The 21,742-nt window shown below is 42.9% G+C and overlaps 1 protein-coding gene across 2 annotated transcripts; it reads left to right on the top strand.

Annotated features, from left to right (window-relative positions):
• Positions 1-3,169: 3,169 nt before the first annotated feature.
• On the top strand, positions 3,170-21,073 carry GPN1 (GPN-loop GTPase 1). 2 transcript variants are annotated; one of them, XM_037066679.1, is made up of 14 exons: positions 3,170-3,303; positions 4,866-4,959; positions 6,261-6,300; positions 7,106-7,172; positions 7,868-7,905; positions 10,713-10,791; positions 10,989-11,083; positions 11,962-12,007; positions 12,669-12,815; positions 14,974-15,056; positions 16,559-16,598; positions 17,231-17,321; positions 19,071-19,178; positions 20,429-21,073. In XM_037066679.1, the coding sequence occupies exons 1-14, from the start codon at positions 3,193-3,195 to the stop codon at positions 20,512-20,514; spliced, it is 1,125 nt and encodes a 374-aa protein (XP_036922574.1). In that variant the 5' UTR covers positions 3,170-3,192; the 3' UTR covers positions 20,515-21,073. The 2 variants fall into 2 exon arrangements, with proteins under 2 accessions (XP_036922574.1, XP_036922575.1); XM_037066680.1 differs by having other exon boundaries at positions 3,184-3,208.
• Positions 21,074-21,742: the final 669 nt, after the last annotated feature.

The raw sequence follows: 21,742 nt of genomic DNA, 5'->3' as shown, positions 1-21,742 counted from the left end.
CGTTTCCAGTTTTTCATTGACTTCCGACCTGCTACTTGACTCCTTGCTGACACAGTATATGGGCGTAAGAAAATGGCTACAGATGGTAATGAGTTTGAAATAAGTACCAAATGCAGTTGTCTTGGTCATTCCTTAGCCCTTACAGTCTACTGGCTAAGATGAGTAATTGGCGATTAAAGTGAATAAGCATAGCAGACTTGCCCAGTCTCCCTTACAGGCACTCCTTTTTTCTTTTCTTCTTGGGGCTGACATCAGCAGGACTCAATACAGACTATCCTGATCATACATTATTTATTTGAGGTTTTAAGTTTTATTAAAAGTTCATTAGCATAACATAAACTTAAGTTTGACAATATCAGATATGGTTAGGTTTTGGAGCCATGAACTCTGATGCATGATTTGGAATGTGAATTTGTACACTTTGAAAATGATTTGGCAGCATCTACAGTGCAGTTGAAAATAGGCCCTCAGACTCAGCAGTCTCATTCCCAGGCATGTGCAGAGAAACTCCTCTTGCCCGGCTAGGGCAGGGGACACAAACAAGAATGATTATTGCAGTACAGTTCATAGATACTGGAAACAACATGTAGTGGAGACTTCTGCTGTCCACCAAAATCTCTCAGCTTGCAAAATTACAGGATCATAGAACAAATGGCTAGACTACAGTTCCCAGCCCTTCACTCCCCTTCCCTAGTGGGGAAGGGGTAGCCAATTTCTGTCCAGTGGAATGCGAGTGGACGTGATGGTGTCACTTCAGGCTAGAACTTTGGAGTGAGTGTATGTCCATGCTTCCCGCTTCCTCGGGTGCAGATGATGGGGCTCTAGGGTGTTAGAGCACAAAACGGAGGACAGCGGACTCTGAATCACCCCCGGAGGGGCTACTCATCAACCCAGAACATCTATCAGATGAATATATGAGCAAGAAATAAATGTCTTATTTGAAACATACATTTCTGGGGCTCTTCATTAGCTTACTCTAATTTATATAACCTAATTGTCCATTGTCCATTGGAGAAAGGATAAACTGTGACATCATGCAGTGAAAAACTACAGCTATGAAGCTAGGGGCTTCTTTTTCATCATGAATGCATCTCAGAAATAACATCTGGGGAAAGCAAATTACTACATAAGACATCAAGTTTACCATTTGTATAAGGTTTCAAAACATGCAAAATGTTCTATTTATGGATATATAAATATACAGTATATACAAATGTGTTTATATTTTAATATACATAAGCATAGTATGAAAACGTGCTGGAATGATAAACACTAAATTTAGTATAATGCTTCTGGGACCCTGGACTACAAGTGAATTTAGAAGTTCTTATTTCTTAAGGTGGATAGTGAATTTTTATAGCTTTATATTATTTGTATGTTTAAGTATTTTAAAAATCAGTTAACACAAAACATTCTTAACCTTTCTTTAGAGGAATTACTTTGGAAATTTTTCTTCTTTATCTTAACCTTTGATCTCCCCCTAGCCATATAGTTTACTCTCCCCCAGGGCTTCACTTCTATTTCTACCATCCCGGGTGGAACTATCATCACCTCTCGCCTAGATTGCACTAGCTTCCTGATTGGTTTCCTTCTGCTTTCACTGGCTTGGATACCCTCCACAAGACAGTTTGTAGTGAGCTTTTGAAAATTATAAATCAAACCTCATTCACCTGCTAACAGCAGACAAACAGTAGATTGGGATCTTAGGTGGTCAATCAGCTGCTCACTTCGCCAGGTATGAAGTACCTTTATCAGTTGATTCATCTACTAGTCTTCAAGCTCTCAGAGGCCTCACTCCGAGAGGGACAGCCTGAAGCAGTATTCCAAATCCATTATCTAGGATGGCAGCTGTCCACCTCTGGAGTTAGATAATTGGATCAGCTATGACAGTAGAGGAACTAATTGTAGAAGAGTTAAGATTCTAAGATCTTATCAGCCTTACATATTTTCATAGGGTCTATGTGTCCAGAGAGAATAGGGCTTCAGACTTGTCTCGGGTACCATGTTTTTCAAGTGCTATGTTTCTGTATTTTCAGCTCATGAACTGAGTATTCAAGTTAACAGCATGTTATCGAAAGTTACATTTGCTGCATTAAAACTGCAGTTTTATTATTTGCATACTAGTATGAGTAAGAAATGCAGAAGTAATAAAAAGTGATGAACTAGAAAATACACCAACAAAAATAAAATGGATAAATTATAATCCAAGTAGCCTTTTATTTTTTTACAAAAACTTGTTTAATGAAGAAATTACATATTTAACAGAAAAAAGCTATCCCCAAGGAGACTCCTTGTTAAAGCTAGAAGTTAAAGGTACATTGAGGGAGAGTCTTTTTTTAATTCAGTACAAAGGAATTAATTTTACATATGAATAAAACTAAATTCAAAAATGTTATTTTTAAGTTTTTCATTACTGGCAATTTCTGGGAAACATAACGTTGATTGTATTTTCCCACAGAGGAGCAATGTTAAAATACGGGGTTATATGCCTTTATTAGGATTCAGCATTCAAATAAATCATTAATCTAAACATCAATATAAATGCAAAAAAGAACACCACCATCCTACCCTAAAAGTCTATACTAACTTAAAATACTATTCCCAGTTCTACTAAGTATAAATGGCATGTGTTAATTACAAAAGGCATTTCGTTACTATTAAGTACACATATATAAGAAAATGTAATAGGCGGCCTAAAACTAAAGTACTTAATGTATTTAACATTAAGTAATCTTATCATCTTAGACTTGGGCGTGTGGCTATTGAAATAGATGGCCTACGACTGTAAAAGTTGACGTAAGATTCGCTCGCTCCCTTTATCTTCCCTTCTCCATTTATTCAAAGCTCAAACTATAAGAGCTGCATTGTTTTCCGCATCGTGGGAGCCCTGCCCCAGGAATCTCATCTGGTTCTCCATAATACACCTTTACCCTTCCCTAGCCCAGCTCCGTAACGGTGGGATCCTCTCCTCCCGGCCACCGCCAGCCCTACCAGCACCTCCCCCTCCCCGTCAGAGTACCCAGTTGGCTTCCGAGCAGGCCGGGACTGGAAGATGTTCTAACTTCTTCCTTCGCTCGTCCCTTTCTGAGCAGGTTGGAGCCAGTTCCGGTCAGCCCTCCCGCCCCACTGTCCCGGAAGCCTCTCTAGCCACGTGACGTCTCTATGGTAGAGTGGGCGGAACCAGGGAGGAAGATGGCGGCGCCTGCAGGTGCAGCTGCGTCCCAGGCTTCTGGGGGTCTTCGGCCCCCAGTATGTCTGTTGGTGTTGGGAATGGCGGGATCTGGGAAGACCACGTTTGTACAGGTGACGTACGTGGCGCGGGCGTAGCAGATGTGCGCGAGAGGTTGTGGAGGTTCGGGGAGAAGCGGAGGGAAGTCTTTCTGAGGAGTTGGAGGGGGCTGGCGCCTGGCTTTCCGGGACCTGCCAGCAACTCTGGTTCCTTACTCGGCGAAACTTTCTTGGACCCTCGCCTGGGTTGATTAGGTCTCCCTTTTGCGCACCCTCAGTACATACTTGGTACCGCTTACACCCTCTTAGTGGAATTGTCCTACCGATAAAATTGCCGACTTTTTGAAGGCTGCTACAAGTAGCTGGCGATTGGTACGGTGCAGGCTTTGATGTAGATTGCTACGGAATTACGTGTTTCTTGCGTCTGTAATATTTCAGGTGTGGACAGAAAAGAGGTGCTGTAGTATGTCTACCTGAAAGCTACCTCACAGAGTGATTGACTTACACATTTTTAAAATTGAATTCATTGGGGTGATATTGGTTATTAAAATTACATAGGTTTCAGGTGTACAGTCCTATAATATGTCATTTATATATCGCATAGCGTGTTTGCCCCAACTCAAGCCTCCTTCCATCACCATTTATCCCTTTCCTACCACCCCCACTTCCTTTCCATCTGTTTATCACCGTATTGCTGTCTGTGTCTGAGGGTTTTTCTTTTGTTGTTGTTTTTTTTTTCTTAATCCCTTTACTTTTTCCACCCGGGGCCACAGCCCTCCTCCCCTCGGACAGAGAAGGTCTCTTCTCTGAGTATGTTTCCATTTTGTTTAATATGTTCATTAGATTTCCACATATGAGTGAAATCATATGGATCATGAATTCTTAACTGGGCAGGTCTTGGTGGAGAGTCACACCACAGGCATATAACTTCTTCAGGAGGAGGTTTACATTTTCTCTAAGCAAGCTCTTTTCATTGTTATGTGTATCTCTTTTAAGAGAGCACAGAATCTAATTAACTATCCTGTGATCCATTCCCCGCCTTTCTTTTTCCCCCTTTACGCAATCTTCCTTACTTTACCTCCAGAATTCCAAATGCATGAAAGAAACTGCAAAACTGTCATTCTCTGGAGCATTTGAGAACCTGCTAATGCCAGCAGGCTGTCACTGCCTGATGCATCTATTATGTTTTGGTCCCTTTAGTTTCTTCATTTTGCCTGGCAATCCCTAAAACAATAAATAAATGAAAGAAGACCTTGATGATGAATGTTTCCTATGATGTCAAGGCCGTGTGATACATCCTAGTCAAGGATTAGCTTGCCATTGTCCATTAAATGCTGCCTGGTAATCGTCATCCATTGACTCATACATAGGCACTGGGAATACAGTGAAATTGGATTGACAAGGTTCCTGCTTTCTGGACTACTGTTTTATTTGAGGTGATAGGAAAAAACCCACACCAAGCAAGTAACTAAGTGATGGAGAGTAGGGGAAGCTCTGTTAAGTGGGTAATAAAGAAAGGTTGCATTTCAACTGAGAGTTGGATGTTGGAGGTGAATATATCAGATAGAAAAAAAAGTCATGTGTCCCCTTGTCATGTCCCCTCTTCTCACTCCACCCTGTACCCCATATCTCCACAGAGGCTCACAGGACACCTGCACAGCCAAGGCTCTCCACCTTATGTGATCAACCTGGACCCAGCTGTGCATGAAGTTCCCTTTCCCGCCAATATTGGTGAGTAAACTGTATTGTTCTGTGAAAAGTGCCTCAGAATGGAAAGCCTCCAGCCGGCCAGTTTTCAATGCTGTTCATTCTTTCTAAACTACTTACTTTCATTTCTGTTGGATTCACTAGAATTCCGAAATAGGCTTTTACCTTACTCATATTTTCTCTTTGTTTATTCCTTTTCCAACCAGTCAGTGTTATTTCTCCTTTCTGACCCTGGGGTGTCAAGCTATTGCTACTGGGGTGTCACCCCCTGGGGTGACAGAAAGCTAGTCCTCTCACTTCTAGGCCATAAACCTTCCACCAGGCTCTTATATATACCTTTTTATTTAGTTTCTCTTCTCAAAGTTTAGTTGGAGTGTAAGGGTGGTGGTGTGGTAGTTCACTTAATGATTTGTAGGAACCTTATTTCCACTCCCAAAGTTACGTGGAAAAATGTGCATATGTGCATCGTTTTGGGGAGAGGTTTCCAGTTATAAGAGGAATTTGTGACTATAAACAGTTAAGAATGGATGTGATCTTGTGTCCTGATTCTTGATAGGATCTAGGCTTCCTGATCCTCTTCTAACCTCTTCTTAATCCTGTTAAGATGCTTGCAACCCAAATAAACTAGTAAAGGAAGGCCTTGTGTTAAGCGAGGTCATTTTGGGAAAAGTCTGGGGAGTGGAAATCACTCATCCTCTCACTTAAAGGATGAAATTCTAGTAGTTGATGGGGTAGGTTTACAGACTGGTAGATAGGGTTAGTTAGATATTACTGGACAGATTAATTCCTTTTTAAAAGTTGTGTCTGCATTACCTTCAATTAGTAAGAACCGTTTTTTCTCGATTTAGTTCTTTTTCTATGCATGTGGTTACTGACAAAGTATTTAAGTTGCGTAAAACTTTTCTCCTCAGACTTTCTCTATCATACCTTGAGAAATCCTGGCCTAATACTCTTCATGGGTTACTTGACAATTATCCTTCGTAAGGACAGAAACCAGTGTGAAGCTGAAGGTAGAAGAAGAGAATCCTATAAGGCTAGTTTCAGTTTCTTGCTGGTAGAGAAAGTACAGAGTACCATTTGCCCTTCTGTTCCTTTTCTTACAGTCTTGCTTATTTTCCTGCTATGATTCAATTCTATTAGCTTAAAAATGTAGAAAACAAAATTGAAAAGGAACTCATGCCAAGAGAGAAACTTATTTTTTTCCTTCTGAGGAAGCAGAGATGACATGAAAGACCTGTTGGTTTAGGGTGTTATCGGTGGAGGGCCTCAAGTTGTATTGTTTCTCATGTGTTAAATTCTGATTAAGTCTTCCCTCTTTCCTGCAGATATTCGTGACACTGTGAAGTATAAAGAAGTCATGAAACAGTATCCTTTTTTACATCCTCTTTCATGTTCACTCGTACCTGGCTAGTTACTGTGTATTTTGTGGCTTTAAAAGAGTATTTTTGCATTTCCTTGTGAAACATACTAGCAAAAGCATTTGATTGCTTTAAAGTCATTTTATTAGGATGAAAGATGAGTGTGGGAAGAGGTATTATGGGTGATCAGAAATACTTTTTGAACTCGTGATTTCAGTTTTTTACCATTATCTTCCCAGACTACAGACTGTTGTAATTAGAGAGCATAGGTACTAAGAGTCCAGCTGGTGGCCTGCCTGGGTCCCGGAAGTAGTATTCCTGGAGGCTCCGTCCGCAGTCACCTGCTCTTGAGCCTGGGAAACCCAGGCATGAATAGGTTGAGTAGGATCTACTCTTAGTGCATTGCTGTGTGAAATGAGTCCTTTCCCTGTAGGTAAGTCTAGGTAGGAAGGCCAATTATAATCAGCAGCTTGGTTGGTTAGTAAGGATCAGAGCGAAAGTGCTGTGTAGATGATCTTAATAGCTAATGCCAGCAGGCTGTCACTGCCTGATGCATCTATTATGTTTTGGTCCCTTTAGTTTCTTCATTTTGCCTGGCAATCCCTAAAACAATAAATAAATGAAAGAAGACCTTGATGATGAATGTTTCCTATGATGTCAAGGCCGTGTGATACATACTAGTCAAGGATTAGCTTGCCATTGTCCATTAATGAACCACTAATGCTGCAGTGTTGTGTGAATGATACCCTAGGTATGAGCTTTATCATCTGAATTCATCTATAAGCAATTTAAATCCTCAACTTAGTGTCCAGATATGGACTTGGGCCCAATGGTGGCATAGTGACCTCACTCAATCTCTTTGCTACCAGATTCGATCAGGTATGTCTGTCTGTTTTTGCTTATCTAGACATGGCTGTGTAAAAACCTGTGATTATTAAATGTATTAGCTTGATAACATTGGGGAAGAAGAGCAGTAAACCTGGGTATAAATATAGAAAATAAGTAGGCATTTTGGTACACAGAAGTAGGCAATGAGAAGATGATCAGTTTTGTGAACACTGTACATTTAGTATTTGTGACAGCCGATAAAACAAATCCAGAAGATGGGTTCATTTGGGGGTGCATTGTTACCTGAGGATGGAATTAGGGGATGAGGGGTGAGATGGGCTAGCAGGCATGGAAGGGACAAATAATGGGGCTTTTACCTTGTGACACATTAGCCGTCATTGAGGTTTTCTCTGTTACCTTCTTCTGTAAGAGTGCTTTGTAATTCATTTTTCTTTTACCCTGATGTCACTCTATGAGATAGGCTGTTAAACATTTTGCTGGAGCATCAGGAGAAGTGACTCGACAGTGACAGACCAAGTCTTCAGCTTCTCAGACCCTTGCACGGTGCTCCAGGGTGTTGCCATGCTGCCCATGTGGCTGTGTTTCTTTGGCTCAGTGATGTATCAGTTGGTGCCCTGAGACTGAGAACACAGAGAATCGATAGTTGATGGTACCTCTGGGTTTAGGCCACCTGGAAAGGGCCCTGTGATTATAAACCTGTTATAATTGGCATCTTTTTCTTTTAGGTGATGAAATTTATTGAGAAAGCGCAGAACATGTCTAAGTAAGTGATTTCAGTTTAGTACCTGTTTTTTACTCTTGACACATTTCTAGGCTTTTTTGGAAGATTTCAAGATAGCATCAAGTTTTGAAACGGTGTAGATTGGGATGAAACTGTTAGAAGTGAAAAAAGGTGAGCAAGAAAATCGTTAAGATGCTGTGCAGTCTAACAGTGCCCACCCCCAGTCACTGTGGTACATGCCCTTGGCCCATTAGGAGGCATTTTGAAACTTTGTCCAAGTTCAGTTGTCTGTCTGCCTTCGCTTGGGGAAGCATACTTGCTGGCCTTGTGGTCTCTGAAACACCTTTCTGACTCTTGTTTAAGTGAATATAATTGATGTAAGTCAGGATAATTGTTTTTTAGTTTTAACAGTATCAAAATATAAAATAAAATTATTATCCATGGTTAATTGTTAATAGGTTTTTAAAAGTTTGCTTTTTAAAAAAATTGTTTATTCATTTATTAACATTTTAAAAAATTGTTCAAGTACAGTTTTCTGCCTTTTTCCCCCACCCCTCCCCACCACCCCAATTTATTTATTTTTAGAGAGAGGGGGAGGGAGAAAGAGAGGGAGAGAAACATCGATCAGTTGTCTCTTGTATGTACTCACACTGGGTACTGACCCTGCAACCCTGGCGTGTGCCCTGACTAGGAAAAACCAGTGACCTTTCATTTTGCAGGATGACGTTCAATATATTGAGCCACACCAGACAGAGCAATAAGTTTGCTTTTTTAAAAAAGAAAGATAACTCAGTTATTTTGTAAAAAAGAATATATGCTCATTATAAGGAATTCAAACTATGTAATATGTAAGCAGTGACATTATCACCCACTAGATTCCCACTAGAAACTACTGCATTGTTATTACTGTCACTGACTATCATTCCACGTTTCTATGTGTATGTCTGTAGAGGGGTGGACCGACGAGGTATTTTACAAAAATGGGGTCACACCAGAGGTGATTTTAAAAAAGGTTTCTTGAGATACAGATTCACATATTATAAAATACACTCCTTTAATTCATACAGTTTAGTGGTTTTTAGTGTATTGATTCCTACTATTTAATTTCAGAACATTTTTACTATTCCCAAAGAAACCCTGTACACATTGGCAGTCATTCCCTGTTCTGCCTTTTCCGCAGCTCCTGGTGGCTGCACCAGTGCACATGCTCACCAGCAGTGCTTAGGGTTCTAGTTTCTCTGCATCCATGCCAGTACCTGTTATGTTTTTGTTTTTGATTATAGCCAACTTGGTGGGTGTGAGGTGGTATTGCATTCTTATTTCGATTTCTGTTTCCTCGGCGATTAATGATGTTGAACATCATTGCATGTACTTATGGGCCATTGCTATGTATTTGGAGAAGTATCCATTCACATTTTTACTCATTTTTAAAAACAGCTTTATTGATAAAAAATGGGCAAAGGACCTGAACAGACACTTCTCCAAGGGGAACATACAGAGGGCCCAGAGAAATATGAAAGGAATCTCAGCTTCACTAGCTATCAGAGATGCAAATTAAAACCACAAAGATATACCACTTCACACCAGTCAGAATGGCCATCATAAACAAACCAGGAAGCAACAAGTGCTGATAAGGCTGTGGAGAAAAGGGAACTCTTATGCACTGTTGGTGGGAACGCAGACAGGGAAACAGTGTGAAGTTTCTTCCGAAAACTGAAGATGGAACTGCCTTTTGACCTGGCAGTTCCGCTACTGGGATTATAACCTAAGAACCCTGAAACACCAATTCAAAAGAACCTACGCACCCAAGTGTTCATAGCAGCACTATTTATAATAGCCAAGTGCTGGAAACAGCCTAAGTGCCCATCAGTAAATGAGTGGATCAAAAAGCTGTGATACAGTTACACAGTGGAATATTATACAGCAGGATTGTGCAACCACACCACAGTCAATTTTAGGTCATTTTCATTACTTCAAGAAGAAACCCTGTGTGTGTTAGCCGTCACTCCCTTGCCCCTCCATTCCTCCTTCTCTTCCACCTTTCCCTTCCCCACCCCCACCCGTAAGCAACCAGGTGCTTTCCTATGAAATTTACATTCTGGTTGTAAATTTCCAGAATTTTTGGAAGTGGCTCATTTTGAGAATTTTTTTTAGATTTTTAAGTTTTTAAAATTGATTTTAGGAAGAGAGGAAGGAGATAAGTGGTAGAGGGAGATGCTGAATGATTTGTTGTCCCACTTATTTTTGCATTCATTGGTTGATTTCTTAAAAAAATATTTTATTTATTTTGGAGAGAGGGAAAGGAAGGGAGAAGGAGAGGGAGAGAAACATAATGTGCAAGAGAAACATAGATTGGTTGCCTCGTGCTTGCACACCCCCAACCCGGAGACCTGACCCACAACCCAGGTGTATGTCCTGACTGGGAGTTGCTTCACAGGCTGGTGCTCAATCCACTGAGCCACACCAGCCAGGGCCATTGGTTGATCTTGTATGTGCTCTGACCACAACCTTGGTATATCAAGATGATGGTCTAACCAACTGAGCCAATTGGCCAGAGCTAATGCTCATCTCATTTTTAATGTGATGTTTCTATAACTATTGCAGTGTCCTCTGTGATCATTTGTAGAAATTTATGGACTGCTGTTCTTACCCACTAGCATGAATGTCAGATGTGAACAAAGCCTGAGGGAATGTGGTATGCATTTTAAAGGCAATGGGAGGAAAGTAGACTTGACAGTGTGAAGAGGTTATCCAGGTCTTGGATAACCAGATGATTGGTGTTTTGCGTGATGGAATATTTTCAGCATTGGCTAAGTATAATACTTCTTTAATGGTCTTTCTTGTCGCAGGTACGTGTTGATTGACACGCCTGGGCAGATCGAAGTATTCACCTGGTCAGCGTCTGGGACCATCATCACTGAAGCCCTGGTGAGCACTGTGGGACTTGTTCCTGAGCGCCGGCTGGACGAGCATCTCTTCCTTGCTTGGGGCCTCACGTGGGAGGGAGTTAGAGAAGTTCTGTAAACCCTGCCTCAAGTGGTTCTCCCTTGCTGAAGAAGGTCGGAAAAGTTTGGGGGCAGGCCATGAGCCCCCTGGCTAAGGCTTTGATTATTTTGTGGCTTTAGGCATCCTCATTTCCAACGATTGTCATTTATGTAATGGACACGTCGAGAAGTACCAACCCAGTGACCTTCATGTCCAATATGCTCTACGCCTGCAGGTAATTGATTATTGGTGGGCATGATATGACATCAAGGTATGAGGCCTCCTCTTCTTTCAGTCCTGCAGCTTACCTCTAGATTTGTGCTCGGTCAGGTTTGCCACTCGGTTTAGTGGTGGAGAGTAGGAGAGGGGTCAGAAGAGAAAGAGGCACGTGTGCTGTTGGCGTTCTCGGTCAGCAGCTTCTCACCTTCCTCTCTCGCTGCCGAAAGAGGTAGTGTATGAGTACGAGTCTCCCGGTAGTTGTTCCCAGTTCAGTGAGACCCCAGTCTAAATAGAAAAGTGCTTCTGTTCTGTGTAGTGATAGGTAGAGTGAAGCTAAACGTGAGGTGAAACCCTGAATAAAAAGAGTTACCATAATTCTAAAACACACAGGTTTGCCGCACGTATGGTGCCATTAGGAGAGGAAGAACATGCCTCACTAGGGTGTGTCAGTGCATCAGACCTAGGAGCGAGGCGTGCCATTGTTAAGCTGAGAGAATTGGATTTTGGAGGTACACAAAAGCCCTCACCAACACTTGTCCCTTCTAATATGACTGGGGGTATCTCTTATTAGATGGGAGAAATCCTAGTCCATTTTGGTATTAATTATGAAAAGACAATTATTTGGTAAAAATAAACAACCAAACAAACTGCACACAAACACAGGAAACAGGATCAGTAGCAAAGCACTATTGCTCAGAGAGAGTGTGTGTGTGTTGTGTGTTTGATGGCAGTTGTGGTTTTCCTATGGGAGAGGAGAATCTGTTGTTTGTGAGAGTGGATACCTTTTACTGAGAGTCTGAACTCATTCCCCTTGTTTTTACTCAGTTCCAACAGACTGGGTAGATAAGAGCTGAAGTTTTTTTTACTAATAATGTCTTGATGTTTGGTTTTCAGCATCTTATACAAAACCAAGCTTCCTTTCATTGTGGTTATGAATAAAGTAAGTAGATCCTTACTGTTGCGATTTAATACTGTATTTCTTGTTCATCAGAACTTTCTGTTATTGGAAGATTTAGAATAGGTGGGAAGGATTATTTTAGACACTGGAGAGCAGATTAAGCTTGACTGAAACTGTCATGGGCGCTTCTAGGAAGAAGATGCAGCCAGATTAAATATTTATCACTGACGCTCAGGCAAAGTTATTGCAGCCTAGTGAGAGCAGCCCTTCAACCATAGGGTGTAAATCATCCCTCAGAATCAAGATTGTGGAGGGTGGGGGAGGTATGGGACTGCTAGTCTATTAGAAATGGCAAACTAAAAAGCAAACCCCCCAAACTCCCCTCCTGGTTGGTAGCTAGGATACAGCAGACCACTTGACTTCAGAACTTACAGTGTGCAGGCATCCACTGTGGTCGTGGTCACTCGGCAGTGGATGAAAGGTCTGCTTCACCCAAGAGAACTCGTATCTTCATTTCATTATTTACACCACACAAGGATCTTGGTTCTTTGGCATGTTGCAGTGGGAAAGGAACTGGGGGAAGCAGAGAAAGAAAATACAAATAATTGTTTTGCTGTTACCACTTAATTAAAAATTTTGGGGGGTGTTGTTTTCTGTCTGTACTCATCTCCGGTTGCTCACAGTTGGCTTCTCTCTGGAACAGACTGACATCATTGATCACAGCTTTGCAGTGGAATGGATGCAAGATTTTGAGGCTTTCCAAGATGCCTTGAATCAAGAGACTACATACGCCAGCAACCTGACCCGTTCGATGAGCTTGGTGTTAGATGAGTTTTACAGCTCACTCAGGGTAAAAGTTCCCCTCTACTTACACTGACAGGCTTTCCAGAAGACCTCTCAACACCGATGGGCTTTGGGCCCATCTCAGGAAGGGAGTTCATTACCTTCTGAAAAGTAAATTTTAAAGCATTAACTTACTGAAAGCTGGAGGTTTAAAAGATAAATTAGAGACCCTACCGTCAGAGAGTTTATGGCCTAGCTGGAAGAGAAGGCCGCACACAGAGCCGAAGCAGACACCGTGTGGTGCCTGACGAAAGGCGGGATGTTGGGACGGTGCCGGGGAGGGGCAGGGCACTCTTAAATGAGAGCCTTTGGTCGGCGGGGGTATGGCATTGAGGCATGCTTTGAAGGAAGGGTAAGATTCGTATAAGCAAAAGTGGGTATGTGTGGCAAGGGTTGTGTTAATTGCCCAAATAAAGGCACCGAGATACTAACTTTCATAGAGAATAGCCAGTGGTTTGATGTAATAGAGAACAGACAAAAAAGTCCTGCTGGTTATTTCGTCCTAATCATCTTTGTTGTTCAGTTCTCTGTTCTTCATATACTTCCTTCCTTCACGTTTTCGTAGGCATGCTGCTTTGGGTCAGCCAAAAAGTCCGTATGGTTTTTTCTGTAAAATAAAAGACACATTTTTTATTTTCACCAATAATTGTATTGATTTGGACATTGTGAGTGTGTTGGCTGTCGCCCACGTGGTAGAAGAGTGACTGTTCTCAGTTGGTGTCTTGATTGGACTGCTGTCAACCTCAGCTGGTCTGTCCGACTGTGGAGCCTCGTCCAGTGAGAAGTCTCCAGCATGAAACTTCGCAAACCACTTTTGATAAAATCAGTCACAGCACCTTCTTCATACACTGCACAAACCTTTTTTGTGTGTCTCAGTTATGTTTTTACCTTTTCTGACATCATAAAGCATAATACGCCAAAAATGTTGCATATCATCTTCCATCTTAACTATTAAAATGGCTACACAAAAATTCACCAATTTTGATAATTTTTTAAAAGATTTTATTTATCTTTGGAGAGGAAGGGAAGGAGAGAAGGAGAGAAATGTCAATGTACGGTTGCCTCTTGTGAGTCCCCTGCTGGGAACTGGCGTGCAACCCAGGCATGTGCCCTGACTGGGAATCGAACCGTGATTGTGTGGTTCACAGGCCCGCGCTCAATCCACTGAGCTACACCAGCCAGAGCCCCTCGATAAGTTTTTTTTTTTTGCATGCTGATATGACAGGTGTCACAGTATAATCTAACAAAATTGTTTTGAGTGAAGTAAAAAGACAACTAAGTGCTACTAGAGCCATTTTATGGGAAAAAACCAAACAAACTTTTTGGTCAACCCAATATTAGCTTTACAAGGTCTTTCTAGAAAAAGTCCAGCCATTGTTAATACAACAAGAACAGTTTGTGTAACATCGATGTAACCTGGCAGCCGAGGAGAGTGGACTGGAATGCGAATGCGTGAACTGTTGTTCCGTATACAACACTTCGGTATCTAACAACTTCACTGTACTCATCAGTGGTGGTGGTAGATGCCATTGAGTGAGCATGTGTACTGTGTGGCCATTTGCATTCAAAATGACTGAGTAGACAATGAATCTGCATCAAGTTGTGCGTTAAGCTTGAACTTTCCTCCCCGGAAACCATTTAGATGATTCAGAAGGCTGCAGCTATGGGCAACCTGTGATTGGCAGCTTCATCACGACAGTGCGCCTGCTCTTGCATTGTGCAGTTTTTTTGCCAAACATCAAATTACCTAGGTGACTCAGCCCTAATACAGCCCATATTTGGTGCCCTGTGACTTCTGGCTTTTCTCAAAACTAGAATCACCTTTAAAAGGGTAGAGATTTCAGACTGTCGATGAGATTCAGGAAATTTCAACAAGGCAACTGGTGGCGACTGGGAGACTGTGAGGTCTCAAGGTACCTACTTCGGAGGGTACTGAGGTATCATTGTTCTATATACAATGTCTCTTGTGTCTTGTATCTTTAATAAATGTTTCTATTTTTCATATAACATGGCTGGGTACCTTCTGGACAGACCTTGTACTTGTTGCCAGAGACTTCTTGAAGTAACTAAACTTTTATGAAAATTGTATGAGATTTGAACAAAATAATGTACACTGTTGTGAAACACATTCGTTTCCTCAATGGCGTTCGTACTGGCTTTGTCAGGTGGTGGGCGTGTCTGCTGTTCTGGGCACGGGCTTAGAGGAGCTCTTCGTGCAAGTGACCAGTGCTGCGGAGGAATACGAAAGGTGAGAAAAAGGAAGATCCTGTTGATGACACTCTTAGTGACTCACAATTCCGATGTGATAACCAGTGTTGCCAGGCAGAGCTTTTTGGTTTTCATAGTGTACATGTTATACTTGGCATGAATATGTATATTGGCTGTGGCCACACTTAGGTTTAACACGTCTCCATTAACTTTCAAAAAAAGTATAAAATCTTCACTGCACTGAATGATTAAGAGCAGGAGTTATGGGATTTTTGTAAAAAGCCGGATAATAATTACTCTAGGCTTTGTGGGCCGTATGACCTCTGTTGCAGCTGCCCAGTGCTGCCATTGTGGCAGAGAGGCCTCCGTGGGCAGTCTGTAAATGAGTGGGCGTGCTGTGCCCCAGTAACACTTCACTCACAAAGGTAGGCAGTGGGCTTCACTGGGCCTGTTCACCACATTGCTCACCCCCCGATTCAGAACGTAGACCTTGGAGTCAGACAGGTGTGAATCGTATTTCTGTTTCCTCCACCTTAGCAAGTGACTCTAGCGAGTTTTCCTCATTTCTAGAGCAGAGACAATAGCATTTATTGCCAAGGTCATCGTGAGGATTGTTGGGGACGGCACCTGGAACACCCAGCGCAGTTGCTGACACGTTGTGAAGACATTTAATAACACATTTGATATTAAATGGCTGTCACAACTGTTGTCACCATCAGTATTGGAATTGCACTTACCTAAGGGAAAGTGGAGCCGGAGCACGCAGATGCTTCCCTAGGCCTGTAGCCTATTGGCTGCTTCCCAGCGTGCTCCTTTGCTTCATGCTTACTAGCAAGATGCTAACAACTGCATTTGATTTTCAGGCACATCAGTTTAATTTTGATTCATCAGATATGGGTTTTGTGTATGTGTGTGTGATCAGAGCCTCAGTTAAGACTCTATTTTGTATCCTCATTATTATTGCCCTGATAAACCACATAATTTTATATTGGGCTTCCTGAACCCAGCAGACTGAGCTTCCTTTGCGCAGGTGTCTCAGCTGTTTGTCCAAATGAATGATAAGTTCATCATTCGTGGTCTCTATAGTAGGGCTGTCAAACTGATTTTCACCAGGGGCCACATCAGCCTCCTGGGTGCGTGGGTGCCTTCGAAGGGCCGGATGTAATTTTAGGACTGTATAAATGTAACTACTCCTTAGCTAGTGGTAAGGATCTTGATGCTGCTGCCAGGTAGAAACAAAGTGACAGGCTGGATAAAGCAAGGTGGAGGGCTGGATTTGGCCTAAGGGCCTGGTGTTTGCCACCTGTGTCCTGGAGTTAATCTTTCCAGCTCGGCAGTCAGATGTTTTCTCTAGTTTCAGGGTGAGGACTGGCACCTTGGCTTTCAATGGCACAGGGATAGAATTTCAGCAACGCTTGTTACGCCTGATGTTCAGTGAAGCGAGGTCTTTTTTATTGTCAGAGTCCTAGGAAAATAGCGGTGATGTGGGGCAGGCAGGAAAGGTTATTAGGCACAGGGATTGAGAAAGTGTTTCTCTTCCAGGGAGTATCGTCCTGAATATGAACGTCTGAAGAAATCACTGGTAAGGGGGGAAGCTGTTTGCATATTTTAGATCCACGGGGAAAAAACCCTCAAACCTTCTGCCGTCACTACTTTTGTTTTGGCTGTTAGGGTGTCTTTTAGATACTTGCTAATTTAAATTTGTAAATTTCTGTGTGTGCTGTCTGGGTCCAGAAAGACCCCTTAATTATTTTTCTTCTGTTTACCTGAAGTTTTAAAAATCAGATTTTTCCTGTTACATGTGCTAAGCCCTCATGTGCCCTACCCCACCCCTATTCCAAGGTCCATTTAAAGGCTAGTTGTGGAATTTTGTTGAGGAACGGAGAGGTGGTTCACGCTCTCACCCCGCCTGATTGGTATCCCATTCCCATTGGCGCGCTGAGCTCCACGTCACTGAGTCGTCCTGCTGTGTCTGCCTGAGGGGTCTTTTGATGTGTTTTGTGTCCAGTTTCTAAAACTTTGGGTTCTGTCTCCAGAGCCCTGCAGCCTGAACTTCAAATCCGGGCCTGCACCACTCAGTGTTCCTGCCCCCGTGCCAGCCCTTATCTGCCATGCCTCAGAGTTTGTATGATCGGTCATCTCCAGTTAGAAGTCTGCCGTGTAACTGAGGGCTCCTTTTTTAATCTGATGCTATTTTTTTTTCTGTGCATCTAGGCCAGTGCACAGAGCCAGCAGCAGAAAGAACAACTGGAACGTCTTCGGAAAGATATGGGCTCCGTAACCTTGGACACAGGAACTGCTACCGGTACTGGAGGGTGCCTCAATGTTAGGAACCCAGAGGGTTACAGTACTTTTGCTCAGCAGGAAGATACTTATGTTTAAGAGAGGAAGGGAGTCCTGGCTGGTATAGCTCAGTGGATTGAGCGCGGGCCTGTGAACCACACGATCGCAGTTGGATTCCCAGTCAGGGCACATGCCTGGGTTGCAGGCCAGTTCCCGGTTCCCAGCAGGGGATGCATGAGAGGCAACCATACATTGATATTTCGCTCCCTCTCTCCTTCCCTTCCCCTCTAAAGATAAATAAATAAAATCTTTAAAAAAAAAGAGAGGAAGGGAAAGGGGGAGATATTTTCCTTATGTAGGGTTTGCATATTTCTTGTTAAGTTTATTCCAAGGATTTTTCTTCATTGTTACTGTTGAAAATAGGCTTTTCTGAACCATTATATCTTGTAGCTTACTATGTTTGTATATATGAAGGCTTTTGATTTTTATACATTAGTCTTTTTATTTTGCTACTTTACTGACTTTTTATATTGTTTGAGTTTTGTCATTGATTCTCTAGGGATTTCTAGGTTGGTGCTCATAGTTAAATATACATGCTCCCAGCCACCCACACTTATTGGTGGACTGGCCTTTGAAGGACTGAAGTTCCATTCACAGAAGCTACTGCTGTACACCTAGTAGAGAACAGCAGAGCCGCTTGGAGGAGGGGATGCTGGGAGTGGGCCGGGTTGGCCAGTTGCATGAACTTGCCTTTGCCGTCCCTGTTGCACAGCTCAGCCACGTAAAGTTCTGTGTGCTCACATCTTTGGAATCACTCATGGATACATGAAGTGACAACTGTTAAAGCTGCTTTTGCAAAGGGTCTGCTGTACTCAGATAACCTGTTAAAGCTTGGGGTAATTTCGGTAAATTACTTGAGGAAAATCACAAGTATCATTGTGTAATTCTTAGTTTTGCACAGAATGAAGCACTGACTGTCAGGTCACCCTGCCATCATCCTTTCTCAGGGCCACAGGCTCCTTGAGATTTGTGCCCCTTGATGTTGCTGCTCTTTGCCACCCTGTTCCCCACCTGGCCTCAGGCCTCTGCAGAGAGAGTGGTCGAGTCTTCCAGGGACTTGGGGTTAGGTGCATGGTTTTAGGTTCTACAGAGCCCAACCCCTCCAGGCTGACCCCCTGCCTAGGAATGGCCTGATTAGACCTTTTCCTGGTTAGTGAGCTCAGCCCTATTCAGTTTCCTTGAGTAGAGAATTTGCCTCTATTACCCTATTCAGTGTCCACTTTCTCCTCCCTTTTACTTTTGAGTAATACCCTGGCTCATCTGCTCTAGATTGTTCTACCCTGTGCTCTCTTCAGACCCTGTCAGAACTTCATTTCGGACAGGATGCTTCCTTGGTGCTCTGTGCTCACCCTTGACCTACCCGCACTGTGGATCTGCTCAGATGTCTTTAGCCTTCATAAGAAAACCACAGTCTGTTCCAAGCTGTGAGCTGTTAAAAACAAATGACCTTCCTACTAAGACAAGCTACTCGAGAATTACTTTCCTGGGTTTAAAAACGAGAGATCTCGAGTTACTGGCACAGCGAAAGCGCTCTGTGAACTATAGAAACGTTGAGCAGCATCAACCTTAACGTTTAGAAGAAGTGGGACCCTGCCTTCATCATGACCACTTTCCTCCACTGCATTTAAAATCATGGTTACTTCTCGATTGAGAACCACCTTATTGAGGAGGCCTGTGTTCATGACATGGCATGGGCCTTTTTTTTTTGCAGACAGCTCACCTCCTGTTCGGGACCCTTCTGACTTGATCCTGACTCGGGGAACCTTGGAGGAAGAGGATGAGGAAGCAGACAGTGACACTGATGATATTGACCACAGAGGTGAGCGGTAGCTGGGGTGGCTTGTGAACCCAGACTAGTGGCTTGGTTGGGAGCTTCTTGCTGAGAGAAGACATTACGTGTGCAGTAGTAGGCGAAGGAGGAGCTGGCAAAGGATACGGCACCAGGAAGGAGTTCCATGTCCCACGAGTTCCTGGCTTTCCTACTGAGTGGTTAATATTGAGCTGATCACAGGCCTTTCATTAGTCTGGCTTCTCATCTTTAGGCTCTAACTTAGTTTGAGGAATCTGGGGCCGGGTTTATTGTACTTGTTGTTTCAGGAACACATAAGGAGGCCTCAGCAGAGGTAAGCTAGTCAGAAAGGACTGTAACACTGGGGATGGAATGGCTGTGGAAACCCAAAAGGGTCAGCTTGGTGACGCTTTATGGACTACAGACAGAATCTGTTCCTTTGACCACCCTTTTAGGTTCTAGCTGCGGCCAAGCGCAAACTTCTCTTTATTCCACTGTACTGGATGCTGACTGTGAAGTACCTCATTTCATCAGATTTATTGAAACATAATTTACAGAGTAAAACCCACCTTTTAAAAGTTTATAGTTTGATGAATTTTAACACATACATATAGTCTTGTAACCACCTCATAATCAAGATGCAGAATACTTCAGTCTCCCCAAAAGTTCCCTCATGCCTGTTTTTTTCCAGTTTCTTCCTGCATACTGAGTTCCTGCCAATCACTCATCTGATTACTGTTCCTATAGTTTGCCTTTCCAGAATGTCATGTGATTGGAAACAGTATTTAACTTGCATCAACTTCTTTCCCTCATGATGATGCTTTTGTGACCCACTCCTATTGTTGATGTATCAGTAGTGATTTTTATTGTTGAGTAATATTGCATCATGTGGACGGACCAACACTGGTTTATGCATCCACCACCTGATTGACATTGGGGTCGTCTCCAGATTTTAGCTATTATAAATAAAGCAGCCATTCACATTCATTAATAGATCTTTGGACACATGCTCTCATTTCCCTTGGATAAAAATGCATAGGAGTGGGACCTCATCTTAGTTACGTTGTGAGGGAGGTTTTCTCCTCACTCTGTTAAAAGTATTGTGCCTTTTGGTATCATGGTAGATAGAGCAAGCTCCGAGAGATTTTCCTCCCTGGGAGAAGTGAACGCCTGTCCCTTAGCAGTCGAGTGCTGTGTCTGGTGGGTGGGTGACTGCAGCTGTAATCTGCGAGGCTGATTGGAGAGTTGGAAGACTGTTGACCTTCTCATTTTCCTTGCAGTTACCGAGGAAAGCCACGAAGAGCCAGCATTCCAAAATTTTATGCAAGAATCGATGGCACAGTACTGGAAGAAAAACAACAAATAGTTCTACAAGTCCAAAATTTGGAACTCCGTGAAGGAACTAGCCTTACCTCTGGTTGGGGTTACTATAAAGAACAATTCTGTTCAGAATAGCAGTTTCTCTTGTTGGGGAATCTCCTGACTTCCATGGAGCCCGGAGCAGAAGACGTTTGCACCTGGCTGGTAGAGGCCAGTCCCCCGGCCTTTTCCTTGGTGGTTTGCGAGGACGGGCATTCCATTCTTGGATGCGGGTATTCCTTCAGGCATAACTTCACATTTTCTCTTTTGAACTCAAGTACTTTTGCTGCTGACGGGTGGAATAGGGAACGTATTGTTCACTTCAGATCTGTCCTAAGGCTGGATCTGTGGCCCTTTTCCCCGGCATCTGGCCCTTGAGCCACAAGCTCCCCTCCTTTTGGCAGGAGCGGAGAGGGGACACACGAGCCTGCGGAGTGGCAACCATTCGGTGCTGGTGTGAAATGTGCCTCATGTGGTAGCTAATTATGGGACACCTGGTTTGTTGAAGAAAGTGAGCAAAACATGTAATTAATAAATAAGAATCCTGCTTTCGTTGGTGCCTTGGATAGTTTTTAATTTTAACTTTGTTCTAAGCCTGCCTGTCATAATTTCAAATGAGAAATACAAGCGTTCACAAATAGATTCTCTTCTCTTCATTAGAGAGGTTTAAAGCCATATGTCCTGACTGTCCCAGGAAGGTGACGTTTACTAAAGTTTCCCCTCTACACAGACTAGCAACCAGGTGTAGGCCCAGGCCCTGTTTGTATTGTACTTTGAACTTAATGCAAAGTATCCTTGGTGATTTACTCAGAGGCTGTGGGCGTGGGTCAGATGTACATTGCACACCCAGTGATCACAGTAGGGGTTTACCCTGCCTTCATTCTTCCCAGGACCTTAAAACGCAGCACCTTTCTTGTAAGGAGTTTTTTCCCTGTGTAATCTGTTCCAGTGGTTCTGAAAGTGTGGTCGCTGGACCAGAAGCATAAGCTTCTCCTGGGACATGGGTCGAAACGGGACACTGAAGACCTGACTCAGGAAGCGGTGGGCCCAGCAGTCTGTTTGAACTGCCGCTGTAACTCCAACAGCCCAGGACCGTTCCGGGCCAGCTGAACCTCGAGTACCCTAACAGGCCCTGTCCATTTCAATACAGTGGTACTTCAGTACTTCCACCATCTGGTGCCCATTCTCCAATTTAAACATTATAAAAAGTATTAATTTCAATATTCTGCACCTAA

The sequence above is a fragment of the Sturnira hondurensis genome, unplaced genomic scaffold, assembly GCF_014824575.4.
Source record: "Sturnira hondurensis isolate 20B ecotype Veracruz unplaced genomic scaffold, ASM1482457v3 Scaffold0016663, whole genome shotgun sequence".
Lineage (NCBI taxonomy): Eukaryota > Metazoa > Chordata > Mammalia > Chiroptera > Phyllostomidae > Sturnira > Sturnira hondurensis.
Note: the sequence above shows the minus strand (reverse complement) of the source record. Positions and strands in the feature narration are given on the sequence as shown.